The sequence below is a fragment of the Thamnophis sirtalis genome, unplaced genomic scaffold (genome assembly GCF_051295495.1).
Source record: "Thamnophis sirtalis isolate CommonGarterSnake01/CBP01778 unplaced genomic scaffold, rThaSir2_p1.2 scaffold_6, whole genome shotgun sequence".
NCBI classification, from domain to species: domain Eukaryota; kingdom Metazoa; phylum Chordata; class Lepidosauria; order Squamata; family Natricidae; genus Thamnophis; species Thamnophis sirtalis.
The window spans coordinates 129230956-129246720 of NW_028261386.1; the positions used below are offsets into that span (position 1 = coordinate 129230956).

At 42.1% G+C, this 15765-nt stretch overlaps 1 protein-coding gene across 1 annotated transcript in view; it reads right to left on the reverse strand.

Annotated features, from left to right (window-relative positions):
* The window catches only part of PRIM2 (DNA primase subunit 2), a 106280-nt gene extending 91234 nt beyond the window's left edge, over positions 1–15046 (reverse strand). Inside the window, exons 1-4 of the mRNA XM_087719168.1 lie at positions 14902–15046; positions 14326–14429; positions 13104–13183; positions 8858–8978 (exon numbers count right to left, since the gene is read on the reverse strand). Coding sequence (XP_087575294.1) covers positions 8858–8978; positions 13104–13183; positions 14326–14429; positions 14902–15046 — 450 coding nt within the window. The remainder of the gene's footprint in view (positions 1–8857; positions 8979–13103; positions 13184–14325; positions 14430–14901) is intronic.
* Positions 15047–15765: the final 719 nt, after the last annotated feature.

Sequence of the window (15765 nt, forward strand, 5' to 3'; positions counted from 1 at the left end):
GTGTGCATGCACAGACATGTTTAAATGTGCACATGCAGACATGTGAATGTGCACATGGACAGACATGTGTGAATGTGCGCATGCACAGACATGTTTAAATGTGCACATGCAGGGATGTGAATGTGCGCATGCAGAGACATGTTTAAATGTGCACATGCAGACATGTGAATGTGCACATGGACAGACATGTGTGAATGTGTGCATGCACAGACATGTTTAAATGTGCACATGCAGGGATGTGAATGTGCACATGGACAGACATGTGTGAATGTGCACATGCACAGACATGCTTAAATGTGCACATGCAGACATGTGAATGTGCACATGGACAGACATGTGTTAATGTGTGCATGCACAGACATGTTTAAATGTGCACATGCAGACATGTGAATGTGCACATGGACAGACATGTGTGAATGTGCGCATGCACAGACATGTTTAAATGTGCACATGCAGACATGGGAATGTGCACATGGACAGACATGTGTGAATGTGTGCATGCACAGACATGTTTAAATGTGCACATGCAGACATGTGAATGTGCACATGGACAGACATGTGTGAATGGGTGCATGCACGGGCATGCACAAATGTGCGCATGCGCAGATATGCATGCATGCTCAGCCGAGACTTGAAGACCGGTGGGAGGCAGGACATTCCAACACCAGCAGCGCGGCGAGAGGTAAGATCTTTTTTTTCTTTTGTGAACTTCTGTTTCGTTGTTTGCACAGAAACCGAAGCTCACGAAAGAAACCCCACGAAGATCTGGGGCGACAGCGCATGTGCCCGCAGAGAGGGCTCTTCGTGCCACCTCTGGCACGCGTGCCACAGGTTCGCCACCACAGAAGTAGCCTATTCAAATTATTTTTTTTAAAAAATGCATATTTGTAAAAAAAAAAAAACATGTCTTTGCATTTAAGACAGAATGTGTATAGTTAAGTTTTGGTTCGTTCTGAATTATTTTTACAATTTGCAGCTGACTATAAAAGCACTCCTAGGAGGATCTATTTAGATATCTCTTGAAAATCAGCATCTGTTTCTCATCAAACACAGAAAATTAACAAATTGAAACTCCTAATGAGCATGGTGTTTTTTTTCCACCCTAAGTTGCTTCCATTATGTTTATGGAAGTAAGAGGAGGCAGCTGTCCAGTTAGACTTCAAACACATTTTGCTTTTACCAAAACTGTTGAAACTCTACCATATGCCCACAGCAAGCCCAGCCAAAGACAATATTCTCAGAGCCTAACTTCATTAAACTTCTCCATTGTCAACACAGATATCTCTGAACATTATAGAACTAAGATAATAAAAATGTGCAAAATGTGTAGAGAAGGCCTATGGCTACATGTTTGGAATAGCAGAAACATAGAATTAGGAACAAAGCAACTTTGCTGGCACTATGCTTTGAGAGGCCATGGTTCTCTCTTTCCTACCATACTACCCATCCCTCTTTCCTATTTTTCTCGGTTCCACCACAAATCCGCGAAGCCCTTTTCCGCGGAGACATAAGCGCGGAGACTAATTCGCGCCGTTCTAAGCGCTAAGGAAAAATGCGACCATACCGCGATGACATAATCGCGGAGGGCAAATTCGCGCATTCCCAAGCACTCAGTACCCTAAACCTAACCCTAAACCTAACCCTAAACCTAACCCTAACCCTAAACTTAACGCTAAACCTAACGCTAAACCTAACGCTAAACCTTATGCTAAACCTAACCCTAAACCTAACCCTAAACCTAACTCTAAACCTAACCCTAAACCTAACCCTAAAACAAACCCCTAAACCTAATCCTAACCCTTACCTTAATTGAAGTCAGCTTTCTGCCGTGGCGCCGTTTTAAAGCGCCCTTCTGTTGCCGCGCTGTTGTCCCGGCGGTGATGACGCGCGGTGATGACGTCGCGGCTTTAGCGCCGCGATTTTATCACCGCGATTTTGACGAGCGCGGTTTTATCGTGCCACGATTTTTCTCAACTGCAATCCCCCAAACTTGGTGCATCTATGCCACCGCACATCCCACTGATGTTTCTTACCCATCTTTGCTTTGATTACTCAAAGTCCCCCATATTGACTTTTCTAGCACCTGCCTGGTCTTCCGTGACATGGCCAACAATTTGCTTCCTTTCCGATGCTGGATATAGCTGCAATTAGCAATTCCCAGCTGTCTCTTCCTACCAGTGACGTGCGGTGAGGTTTATGGCTGGTGAGGCAAAAAGAAAGAACGCGGCTTTTGCCCGCTGTCAAGAAAGAGGCTTTTGCCTGCTCCGGCGCTATGTCTGCCATAGAGGCTTTTGGACGCCCCGGCGCTGTGTCCGGCATAGAGGAAAAACTTCCTTAGACCAATGGAAGACTTTAAAAGCAGAGATGGAAAGCTTCAAAGAATCAATGCTGGATGGAACCAAAGCCGCCCTGCTGCCCCGGCACTAGAGGCGAAAGCCGCCCTGCCGCTATGTCCAAAAGCCCTGCCGCTATGTCCGACATAAAAAAAAAGTGCCAGCCCGCGCGCCAGCAGAGGCGGGTAAAACACACACAAACACACATACACACACATTACTTACAATAATAAGGTGCTTGTTGTCACCTACAAAGCCCTTCATGGTATTGGATCTGGGTACTTGAGAGACCGCCTACTGCCAATCACCTCCACTAGACCGATAAGATCGCATCGATTAGGCCTCCTCCGAATTCCATCCGCCGGCCAGTGTCGACTGGCAACTACCCAGAGGAGAGCCTTCTCAGTGGCTGCTCCGACCCTCTGGAACGATCTCCCCGTGGAGATTCGTACCCTCACCACCCTCCAGACCTTCCGCATAGCCTTTAAAACCTGGCTGTCCCGACAAGCCTGGGGGCTAAGATTTCAACCCCACCCGAATAGTATGACTGTTGTGTTTTTTTAACGATGTACTATTTTTTGTGTGTATTTTTGTCTTGTACTCCCCTCCCCCTTGGATTGTGAGCCACCCTGAGTCCCCCCAGGGAAAAGGGCGGCATACAAATAAAGTAATCCTAATCCTAATACAATTACTTAAAAATTACCTTAATTTTGAATTCCTCCCCCTCCTTCCGACCCACATACCTTTTCCAGCTGTTTCACAGAGGATTTCAACTCTGCTCTTGCCTGCCATGATGAAAATGCAAAAATGTAAAAGGAAAAAGGCAAGAGCTGCTGAGGTCAGGCTGGGCTAGCTGCTGCCAGAGTCCCCAATGGATGACTCTGCTTAACTGTTTAAAAAAGCCTCTTAAAAAAACCGCCCTCTGCCTCCTCTACATAAGGAATTTTTTCGGCTTTTAACCCTTGCTTAACTCTGCTCGAGTCATCATAAAGTCAGACTAAATGAGGCACGTGGTTCTCCCGCCTCCTCCTGTAGAGGGCGCTTTCTTAAGAGGCTTTTTTAAACAGTTAAGCACTAAGCAGAGTCGTCCACTGTGACTCTGGCAGCAACTAGCTCAGCCTTTTTCCTTTTAATTTTTCTTTTCTTTTCGTGATGACAGTGGTGAGGCCCTGCCTCCCCTGACTGCACGCCACTGCTTCCTACCCCACCTTTCCAGGATTGCAGGACACACTTCACATTAAAGGCCTGCCTTGTAGAAACCTACCAGTTTCCCTCATTAAGGCATCTCTGGGGCACAGCGTGCAAATTTAAGTGTGAAAAGCTAAACAAAAGCCGAGACCTTGGCTTCAAGCATTTTGAGGTTACTGCCAAGGTAACTGCTTCGTCTATCTTTTTTTTCCTTTTGTAGGAAGGAGAAGGAAAAGGAGGGACAAGCTGGCAGCATGGTGGTTTGGTGCCAAAAGTTGGAACAGAAGATATGCTTTAAAAAAATAACATCTAAGAGAAAGACAAGAACTGTGTTTTAATAAAAAGCAAGCCAGCCAGTGGCACATTCCCTGGAAGTAATAGGTATTCTATCTAAACCGTTTGGTTATTAAACAAGATTTATATAGAAAATAAAGCCATGTGGCTTCTGCGTTTTGTCTTCTTTCATCTGGCCTTTCCAACACTATGAGTCTGTGACTGGGCAAATTTTAGTTTATTTCTAAGATTTATATCCTGTCACAATGCAAAGATTACAGGCAATGTACCTGTACACAATATAACAACAACAACAACAAAATGGAAAAGAACTCAGACTACAATCGTAACACAAAACCAAGATGACATCTCACAACAATATCAAGCAACATCTTCACTTTTGGCATGGATTTGAATTCAGTCTCTTTAACCTCTTAAGGTTAAAGCTCTAACATTGGGATGCTGCAACTGGCCAGTCGGCATTGGCCAGCGGATGGAATTCGGAGGAGGCCTAATCTGTGGGGTCTAATCGGTCTATTGGAGGTAATTGACAGCAGGCGGTCTCTCAAGTACCCAGGTCCAATACCATGAAGGGCTTTATAAGTGACGACTAGCGCCTTGAAGCGCATCCGAAGACCAATAGGCAGCCAGTGCAGCTCGCGGAGGATAGGTGTAACGTGGGTGTACCGAGGTGCACCCACAATCGCTCGCAATATTGCTTAAGCTACCCAGAATTAAGAGCATTTTTTTCTATTCTCTATTCACTGTGCCAGTTCTGGGGCTTGATGTACAGTGATTACCCCGTTGAGCTTAGTTAATGGACAGCTGATACCATTATTTTTCAGCACCGCTCTTGCTTTTAATTGGCATCTGTCTTCCCGTCATTCAAAATCGACAGCAGACTAAACAACGTTCATGGAGGAAATGTTCCAAAAGGACAGGAGATGGGCAGTGATTACATTTGGTAAGTTTCATTAAATGGAAGACTGCCAGAAGAGACTAGGCACCAAATTGCCTATGTATGATTGTAGCAGATTAGAGTGCTTTGGCGACCACATAAGCACAATTCAAGTCCTTACTTATAGATATAATTATTGAGAAGCTGGACTGAAATGAGATGCATCCATAACGGTGAGGGCCTCAGGCAACTACACGTCCCTGATGAGAAATTAAAAAAATACAATGATCTATAATTAATCTAATAGCCCTCACTTAGAATCACATTAGACCCAGAGATAATAGTGTTTAACAAGATTCAGAAGTTAATTTCTGAAATATAACACACTATTTATTTAGACATTCATCTCACACATACGTGATCCGGGCAGCACACATACTTAAATCCTTAACGGTGCACAATAAATAGTCCCAAATAAACATCTAAAATTAAAACCATTAAAAACCAATGAAAAAAGGTTTAAAAATTAGCTTGCAAGGACGTATCATCCATACAATAACTAACAATATAACCCTACTGCCGCCTACTGCCATACACCTCCCAACGGCCGATAAGATCTCACAGGGTGGGCCTCCTTCGGATACCGTCAGCCGGACAGTGTCGGCTGGCGGGCCCCCGGAGGAGAGCCTTCTCTGTGGCTGCTCCGACCCCGTGGAATCAGCTACCCCCAGAGATCCGGACCTTACCCACTCTCATGGCCTTCAGGAAAGCCGTTAAAACCTGGCTGTTCCGGCAGGCCTGGGGCTGTTGACCTTAGTGTTAAGGTCCAGCCCCGATTAGAACGTATGTGTGTTGTGAATTTTAAACTATTTTTTACTTATTTTGCTTTTCTTTTTTTTCTTCTTTCGTTGTAAGCCGCCCGGAGTCCTCCGGGATTGGGCGGCCTATAAATTTAATAAATGAAATGAATGAAATGAAATGAAAACCAGCTAACAGCTGCAAACCACCCCTGGATCGCCAGGCCCAATGACAAAACCATGTCTTAAGAGCCTTCCAAAGCGCCAGTAGGACAAGGTCAGTTTAATCTCAGGGTGGTTGCTGGTGCAGAAAATGTTCTTCTCCTGGGTCCTATCAGATGGCATTCCCTGGTCCTGATGGGACCCATAAAATGCCTCTCCTGCCAGTTCTGATGAGACAAGTAGATCTAACCAGGGGAAGAAAGTCCCCCAACTTGGCTTCATGCTATGTAGGGCTTTATAGGTCATTGCCAGCTTGAATTAAACCTAGAAGAAGGAAACTGGCAACTGATGCAGCTTATGGAGCAGTGGTGTAATATGCATTGATCGTGGAGCACACGACATAACTATTCACACTATTGCATTTTAGCGATAGCAATAGCAATAGCAGTTAGACTTATATACCGCTTCATAGAGCTTTCAGCCCTCCCTAAGCGGTTTACAGAGTCAGCATATCGCCCCCCACAATCCGGGTCCTCATTTTACCCACCTCGGAAGGATGGAAGGCTGAGTCAACCCTGAGCCGGTGAGATTTGAACAGCCGAACTGCCGAACTAGCAGTCAGCTGAAGTAGCCTGCAGTACTCCACTCTAACCACTGTGCCACCTCGGCTGCAGTATCAGCTGCAGCTTACAGGTCAGTGGTGGGTTCCGGATCACGTTGCAACCGGTCCGGATCCCGTTGCAACCAGTGCGCGCATGCGTCTTACTCTCCAGCAACGCCTCCGCGACACTCCAGCTTCTTGGTGGAGCGTCGTGCAGGTGCTGTACGCGCTGTGTGTGTGCACGGAAGCGCTGAAGAGTTTAAAGACAGGTAGGTAAGGAGCTTAGGTGGGTGGGTGGGCCCTCCAGAGCACCATACCAGAATGGTACCCGGTACTCCGGGCAGGCACCGGTACGCCCGTACCGACGCGTACCGCCTGCAACCCACCACTGTTACAGGTACTCTTTAGGGCAGCCCCATGTACAGCATGTTACGGTAATCCATTCTGAAAGTGACCAGGAGCCTCCCGATCCTTAAATATGCTTAAATATATTTGAGTATTTCTCTGACTTTGAAAACCTGCCCTAATGAAATATATAAGGGACGAAGTATGTGTGTTCAGTGATAACAGATGCATTAACATAACACATTAAGCTACGGTTTGTACTGGTTGTTTTTTTTTTTTTTTTAAATAAACCAGGAACAAGACACCACAGGAAGGAAAACTGAAAATGCAGGAAATCAAAACAATTGGAGCCTCATGGAAAAGTTTTGCTTTTTCAGCAAAGAAACTGCTCTTCAGAGTTTTGAACTGACTAAAACATTTTAGAGCCGAGGTGGCGCAGTGGTTAGGGTGCAGTACTGCAGGCCACTTCAGCTGACTGCTATCTGCAGTTCGGCGGTTCAAATCTCACCGGCTCAAGGTTGACTCAGCCTTCCATCCTTCCGAGGTGGGTGAAATGAGGACCCAGACTGTGGGGGCGATAGGCTGACTCTGTAAACCGCTTAGAGAGGGCTGAAAGCCCTATGAAGCGGTATATAAGTCTAACTGCTATTGCTATTTTTGGTAGGGCAGTTTCCAAAAGAAGGTTTTTCTAGGCTAATTTCTGTGTTATTGATGGATCAGTAACAATTAGCGGCTGCCTTTTTTCGTTGCTGTTATTACTTTCATATACTGCTTGGGAATTTCTCATTAGGGGGGATATGGGTGGATTAGACATGCTGAGCCTGATCCAGGTTTGAGATATCTAATTATTTGCAGATAATAATCACCTGACTCCAAAATGAGCAATGCAATGTTGATTGATTTCATATGGTTAAGAAACCATATTGCAAGAGTCCAAAGAAAATGAAAATTATCAAGCACTTCCAAGGCTTTAAATTACCTATTGTCAGAAACTCCTTTATCAGGCTACAACTTGCAAAGAAAATTCATAACTGAGAAACTGAATTACCAGCATTCATGTACACACTGCTGTAGTATTTGTCAATTAAAATAGATACAAAATTAAGGGAAAGAGGCCAGAGCGATTCATTGATGAACAGCAAACTGCCAAAATGCCACTTGCATCGCCTAAGCAAACTCTCCCCCCAAAAAAAATTCTTTAAAAAAAACTGACAGCAACAAAACCGAAGAGCAGCTTACCTGGAGAAAAATCAAATTTCACTATCGTTTGCATTCCACCCACCCCCACTCCCCGGTTTATTCTTCCTCCTTCCTTATCCACTTTGTCAGTAATGAAACGCAGAGCATTAGCTCCCCCAACTGACTATTCAGGGCATTGTCTTCCTTCTTCGATATAACTAAGGTACTCTGAACAGCATTAGAGGCATGCATACTGAACCCTAGGTCTGTATCAGAGGTTGGTTCCTACCAGTTCGCACCTATTCGGTAGAACCGGTTCGTCAAATCTACCGAGCCGGTTAGAAGAGGTTCCACCAGTGGACCCGGAAAGCAGGCCACACCTACAGAAGAGGTTCCAAACATTTTTTGAAATCCACCACTGGTCCTTGGATATGATTATTCTACACTATCATGCTCCTATTTATAAAACTCAGTGCCTCTGTGAAAGGTAAGGATGACTATTGCGTTTGTGGTGCAATCAGAACATTGCGTGTGTTGAAGTTGTTTTAATGCAAACCAAAGATGCCTTTTAAAAAACAAGTTTCCATCATATTCTTATGCATGCCAGTGCTGTGTGTAAGGTAATTTAAGGGGGTTCTGACAAGTGTCGTCAGCATCGTTATATCCGGTCACGTGGGCGGCAAGCCACTCCCATCTGGTCACATGGGTGGCAAGCCACTCCCACAAAGGAGGCCACACCCACAGAGTAGGTTAGAACAATTTTTGAAACCCACCACTGGTCTGTATGTACTGAAAAAAATTGTGTACAAATCTGAAAAACTAAGATGCCAGTACAGTTTAAAGAAGAGCCAGCCTGAAGGGAAAAAAAACAACAAATACACTTCAGGAAAGATAAGTAGCAATATCACACAATTCACTTTCATTTTTGCTTCTATTGTACCTTATCCTTTAATTTGCTATAAACAAATAGCAAAGTAGCAAATAAAAATGAACAGGAGCCCAACACCAGCAATTATTTTTGCACCTTCTTTTTGTAAGAGTTTTGAAACTAAAAACAATTATGGAGTTATTCAGTACTTACAATATCATACCCCAAGTTAGCATACTGGAGAAACTTTTCAACTAATGGACGAGATAGCTGATTGAATCGATAACGGAAGAGGTCCATTTCTTGTTGGATAAACCATCTCTTAAGCTCCTCCCTATAATCAAACAATGAAATGCAGTTGATTTAGACACATACAATAAATCAGAGTTTTTTCTAGAGCAGGGGTGTCAAACTGAAGCCCCCGGCGCCTGGATCTGGCCTGCAGGGTGCTTAGATCTGTCCCGCGGAAACAGCTCTGGAAACAGCAAAGAACCAGCCTGCGGTATCTCTGCCAGTGAAAACGGAGCTCGCGTGCGGCTCTCCTGAGCTCCATTTTCGCTGGCAGAGATTGCAGGAAGCCATTGCAGCCAAAAACGGAGCTCGGGAGCCCGCTTTCGCTGGCTGGCAGAGTGCTCGGGCCCCCACAGGCACCTCTGACACAAGTGACGTTGAGCTGGCCGTGTCCAACCTGGCCACACCCACTGAGGTTGATGCGTCCCTCAATGAAATCGAATTTGACACCCCTGCTCTAGAGATTTCAATGAGATAGGAAAAAAGCTTATTCACTACATTTAACTTTCTATTTTTACAGCTAATTGGAACAAAATACAGTTTGTAAGTCCTATAAGACAATAGTGAGCTGGAGACTGATATTTTATGAATACAGGATATAATTTTAAAATGGTTATTTTGTTCAACCAGGCAAGAAATTGTACCAAAGCAGAATTTACTTAGAAAAGCAGAATTCAAACATTTATTTATACTGTTTGGCCCTGATGCTCTTGCACTCTCTAAAAGACCATTAGGTATTAAATCTTCTACTATGAAAATGACACACTACTAATACCATTTTAAAAAAAATCAAAAATAAATTTGGACAAAACCCAAGAAATTTGAATTACAGAATCGAAATATCCCATATTACTCAAACAATATCTTCAGCCTTAATGGAATATTAGGTATGTGTCTTATGATCACAAAATAGAGAAGGAAATATTAATATTTTGTTAAATTATATGCCTCAAATTTCAAATCTTTCAAACTACGTAAACCTTTGAAAATATTATACTTGGATAATTGACCCATGTCATATCATAGTACTCATAGAAGCTCAGCTGTACAGTATCCTAGTCTGTATGAACTCTGTACTTTCAGACAAGGAAGACTGGACCATATGGACCATTCTATATAACCTAGGTTCAAATATTTGTTTAAAATAAAGTCACAATATAGAGAAATTGAATAAAATTATGTAATCTCTAATTTGTGCGTGCATAGAATATTACATATATTCTTTATGCATGTAGAGCAGCATTTATATATTATACTATGGCTTGATTTATATTATCTATATAAACAAACTGGAAAATTGATGTATAGCTATATAAATGTATTTCTATCTATACAGAAATAAATATAATTTAGGCATTTAGGTGTTTCATTTTATTAAATTGATTTTCAGTTTAATTTAGAGGTGTTCGGTTTTTTTTCCTAATTCCTTGGGTTATTTTTCCTCTTTCCATTGTTGTTAATTTTTTCTCCATCTTGAAAACAAGATTTCTTTAAAGTAGTTTACATAATACCGATATAGTTGCATCATATTAAACAAATTATTTTTGAAATCAATTGTATTATTTTTACATTCAATAAAAATGTGTGAAGTCACACACAGGAAAAACTTTTTAGCATCGCAGCATTTTGTTTCAACTTACATATTGAATGTGCCAAATATATAGCCAGCGACAGTATTCTATTTCGTTCATAAGGCAAAAAAATTAAGAACAAATAATTGTGATAGCTAAGTACAATATCAAATAGTTGTGAATAAAAACAGTTGACAGTGTAAAGCTTGGCCTCATGGTGGCACTGCTCAACTACTAAAATATTTAACAGACCACACTATCACATACATTGTGAAATTGTGCATGTTTTTTTTTCAAGATTAATCTTTTATTACATTTTCATTTTCCTTTATACAATCACTTAAATACTGTGCAGTTAAAAAAAAGAAGCCTCCTTTTTCTTTTTATTATTCTTTTCTTTTTTGTTCTTTATTTATTTTATTTTATTATTATTTTGTAACTTCTAATCTATTTGGTTTCAATATACTCCAGACTTTGCTTGATAAAGAACAATGCCGGGAATGGGACCTGGGAAGTCGGAAGGTGGTCAGGGAGGGGGGTTCAGGGGGTGGGGGGGGGAGGGTGGAAATATAGACTCAATTTTCAGAACAATGAATGCACTTGGATACTGTTGCTTTTTTTTTCTTTTTTTTTTCTTTTCTTCTTTCTTCTCCTTTTATTTTTCTTTTGTTTTAGTACAAAACAAATAGACCAATGAATACTAGAAATACACCGAAGCGAGGTGTAGAGGGAAAGAAGAGGGGGGAATTAAGAGGGAGTGAGAAGGGAATGTAAGGAGGGTGAGATGGTGGGAAGGGGAGAAAGGAATGGCTGAGGGGGAGGGGAAGTAGAAGAGGGGATTGTTGGAAGGGAGAAATGAAAGTTGGAGGGGTAGAAGGAAGGGTGTATGTAGGATAGAAGTGTTATGAGTTGTTTATTGCTTCTTTTTTTAACTGCACAGTATTTAAGTGATTGTATAAAGGAAATTGTGCATGTTTTGACTTATAGTGAAACACACGATAGGACACCACATGATACAAAAAGGTTATCTGAAGAATTGAACATTTATTATAAGCATCTGACACTAAATCCTAAAGGCAACAACATAATGCTAATTCTTGCTGAAACTCCTGATAGGAAAATCCAGGATTCTTCTGATAGCTTGTTGGTAGAATGATTTCCTCATGTGGGAAGTTATCACCCAGCCCTCTCCCAGAAAAATGAAATATCCTAGGAAATATTGAAAAGGCAGAATATTTCTCTGGATGTGAAAAGAAACATGTTTCAAAAGACAGAATAGTTGCCTATAGCTTTCTGCCCATCCTCAGCTAATGGGCCATTAAGATGGCCAGGCTAGCCCACTTTACATAATAAAGACTTCTCCTCACTGCAGCTGTAGAGGGAAGGGATATTACTCAACTGACCACAAGGCAACTGAGAACTCATCACAGCCTAGACAGTAGCCCCCTGCATGGCACCATGGGAGTCTGACAGTCAGAATACATTTCTTACACAGGAACAGGAAACAGAGAGGTGGGACTGAACAGGGTATAAAAAGCCTAGCAAGCCCCTCCCTCAGCCCTTCTCTTCTTCTCCACCAACATTGAAGCATGCGATCACCTTTTCTGTTCAGGGCTCAAGCCATGTGGCCCTGTCCAACAATAAACCATCTTTCCAAGCAGCCTCCATGTCTCCAGTGTCTTTTTCCCCACTTGGAGCTGAACCCAAAAGGACATTTCTTTCAACACTCAATTTGAGCTATCTAACTTTTAAGCCATAACACATACATGCTGTCGTTACTTTTAAAGCCCTACATGGTATCGGACCTGGGTACTTGAGAGACCAGCTCCTACCAGTCACCTCCCAAAGACCTATTAGATCCCACAGACTAGGCCTCCTCCGAATTCCATCGGCGGGTCGATGTCGGCTGGCGACCCCTCGGGGGAGGGCCTTCTCTGTGGCTGCTCCGGCCCTATGGAACGATCTCCCCGTGGAGATCCGGACCCTCACTACCCTTCCGGCCTTTCGCAAAGCAACTAAGACCTGGCTGTTCCGGCAGGCGTGGGGCTGTTGAATTATCCAGCCCCACTCGAGGTACTACTGTTGTTGAATTTTAAATTGCTGTTTTTTTTATTTTTATTTTTGCTGTTTGCCGGGTAATAGCCAGGTGGCATTGGCCGGAACCCAGAGGAGGCCAACCCTGTGTGATCTAATGGGTCTTTGGGAGGTAATTGGCAGCAGGCGGTCTCTCAAGTACCCAGATCCAATACCATGAAGGGCTTTATAAGTTACGACTAGCACTTTGAAGCATATCCGGAGACTAATTGGTAACCAGTGCAGCTCGCGGAGGATAGGTGTAACGTGGGTGTACCGAGGTGCACCCACAATCACTCGCGCGGCTGCATTCTGGACGAGCTGAAGTCTCCGAATACTCTTCAAGGGCTGCCCCATGTAGAGCGCATTGCAGTAGTAGGAAGATTATAATGAGAGTAAGGGAGGATCTCATTTTGGAAACCACAACTCCAAAATATATGCAATTATCAAATACATCTGAAAATCATAATACACTATAGGTTTTAACAACTGGATCTTATCATAACTGGAAAAATAGTACTTACGATTGGCAGTAGGCAAGGCGCAGTATAAAATGAGAAATATGGTCTTTTCTCCTTGCATCGTAATCATCTTCAATCAAAGCCTAGTTAGAAAAGAATACAGCAATAAACAAAATGTGCATCACGTAGCATACTATATATTAGTGAATGGTAACATCCCCATGAACAGAAGCTAAGCTTAGATAATCATAGTTTTCCTCTTCCCTCATATATTTCCAATCTCCTGCAACTTCCTCCCTTCAAAGCATTCTTTTTTAAGAGAATCAAGGCACAAGACAGTTTAAGTTGTATTTTATTAATTGCAATTGGGGGGGGGGGGGAAACTTTTATACGACACTTTTGTCTAAGTTGGGCCAATGACGCCAACCACCATATTGTAGACACAACACACAGCGATCGTCCTGTTTGTCTATCACCTGAACTCTCTGGAAAAGTATTTTGGGTAGTTCAGGGGTCTACCTAAGCAAGGATGTAATGCAGTGGTGGGATTCAAATAATTTAACAACCGGTTCTCTGCCCTAATGATCAACAGGGTAGGCGGGGCTTGGTGGTCATGTGACCGGGAGGGCGTGGCCAACTCAAGGTCACTCAGGTCGATGGGCGCTTCGCCTTCAGTGTTACAATGTAATAAGGGTTAACCAGAGAGGCAGTTTCTGTAAGCAGGGCAATAAAGATTAGGCTGGAAACAACGCCAGGATGTTTCCTTCCTCCCTTCCGTACAGAATTAGCCCTGCAAAGTGGGAAAAACCCAAAATGAGATTTCTTCCAACAACCGGTTCTCCGAACAGCTTAGAAAGTTACCAACCGGTTCTCCCGAATAGGTGCGAACTGGCTGAATCCCACCACTGATGTAATGGATGAAGGGAAAAGGATAGCATAACCCCAATCTACCTTTTCTTTTCTACAATTTTGTATTCCACTGACCGTAACACTTTGCTACATGGAACGTTAAAAAGCCAGTCATGTTTGGAGGCCATAACAGGGCTAATTGCAGGGTTTTTTACAAGGGCAATCAAAAGTAATTGGAACCATGTACACAATAATCACTTGGAAGTACAGGAGGAAATGCCAAATTCAAAGGTGAAAATCACATCCAAGACCCATTACATTACAAGACCATTACAAATTACATCCAAGACCCATTGAAATTGGATCTCTCATCAGATGGTATTTTATTTTATCCTGGGTGCCAAGCATCAGGGGCATATTATTTACTTCTACTTACATAATATGGAAATTTAAGGTGCTTAAGTTCCGACTCTAGCTTTTCTTGGTAAGAGTCACAACCTTTCACATAACTCACACCCAAGTTCTCAACTGCTTTGAGTACTGCAAAAAACAGACAAGAGTGTTGAAATATGACAATGGAGAAGAGATAAAAAAACATACAGTAGCTGAAAATTTAAGAACCAGATTATAGTAATCACATGCGCAGTAGAACCTCTGGTCACAAATGCGTCTGACCTACGACCAAATCGGGTTCCAACCAAAAATTCAGGTTTTTTTTTTTCCGCAGTTGATTTCCCCTTCCGAGCCATTTTTTTTTCTAACCGCCAAATTTCCAACATTAGGTTCGGGTTATGGTAAAATCAGTTTGCGACCAAAGTTATGGAACGAATTATAGTTGTAACCAGAGGTTCTACTGTACTGTAATTCTGTACAGAATTCAAAATGTATTAGTTCTGTAACTATGAAAAAAGATGAATATGCAATTCCACCAAAATATGAACTTGGATCCTTCTGAAAAGCTACATATAATGGAAAAAAAAACTATTTTGTGTTATATACTCTATATACTCACATTTTAATCTATCAACTGCAAAACTTTCGAACTCCATCAGAGAAATATTTTCAATAGGGGGCTGCAGATAGAACTGGACACTAAGAGGATATGACTCTTGTTTATCCCCCAATTTCAAAGCTCCCCGTCTTGAAGAAAACTGCATTTTTTCCACATAGACCTATAAAGAATGTTGCAAAACTTTAATAAGACATGGAATCAACAACAAGACAGAAAAAGATAAACATGAGTCAGAATATTCATTACATATATTATATAAGAATGCAAATTTTATTCTGGGATCAGGTTGCTTCTAGACTAGGTTACATGCATTTGATGTTATGATTTTCTCCCCAAACACAGCTACATAATTTTAAGAGCAATTCAAATTTTACGTTTTGTAAAAATCAGGCCACTGGCAAGGAAATGGCATGAAACAGTCACCAGGAAATGAACTCAACTTGAGGACATCTTTATTGTACAGTAAAATGAACAGCATCCATTCAAAATCTCTTTCCTGCCCTCAAAGGGAAAATATAGACAAGAGGAGGTTAGAGTCCTGCCCACAAATACTTTAATAAAAGTGGATTGAGGCTAAGTTCCTCCTAGGTTTTTACAGCAAAAATCCTACATTCCTTTTATTCCTTAACTAGCAACTAAATGCTCAATATAAAAGGAGCAACAAGAATGAAACCTGTATCTCTTATACAGGTGAAACTCGAAAAATTAGAATATCGTGCAAAAGTTCATTTATTTCAGTAATGCAACTTAAAAGGTGAAACTAATATATGAGATAAGACTCATTACATTCAAAGCAAGATAGTTCAAGCCGTGATTTGTCATAATTGTGATGATTATGGCTTACAGCTCAAGAAAACCCCAAAT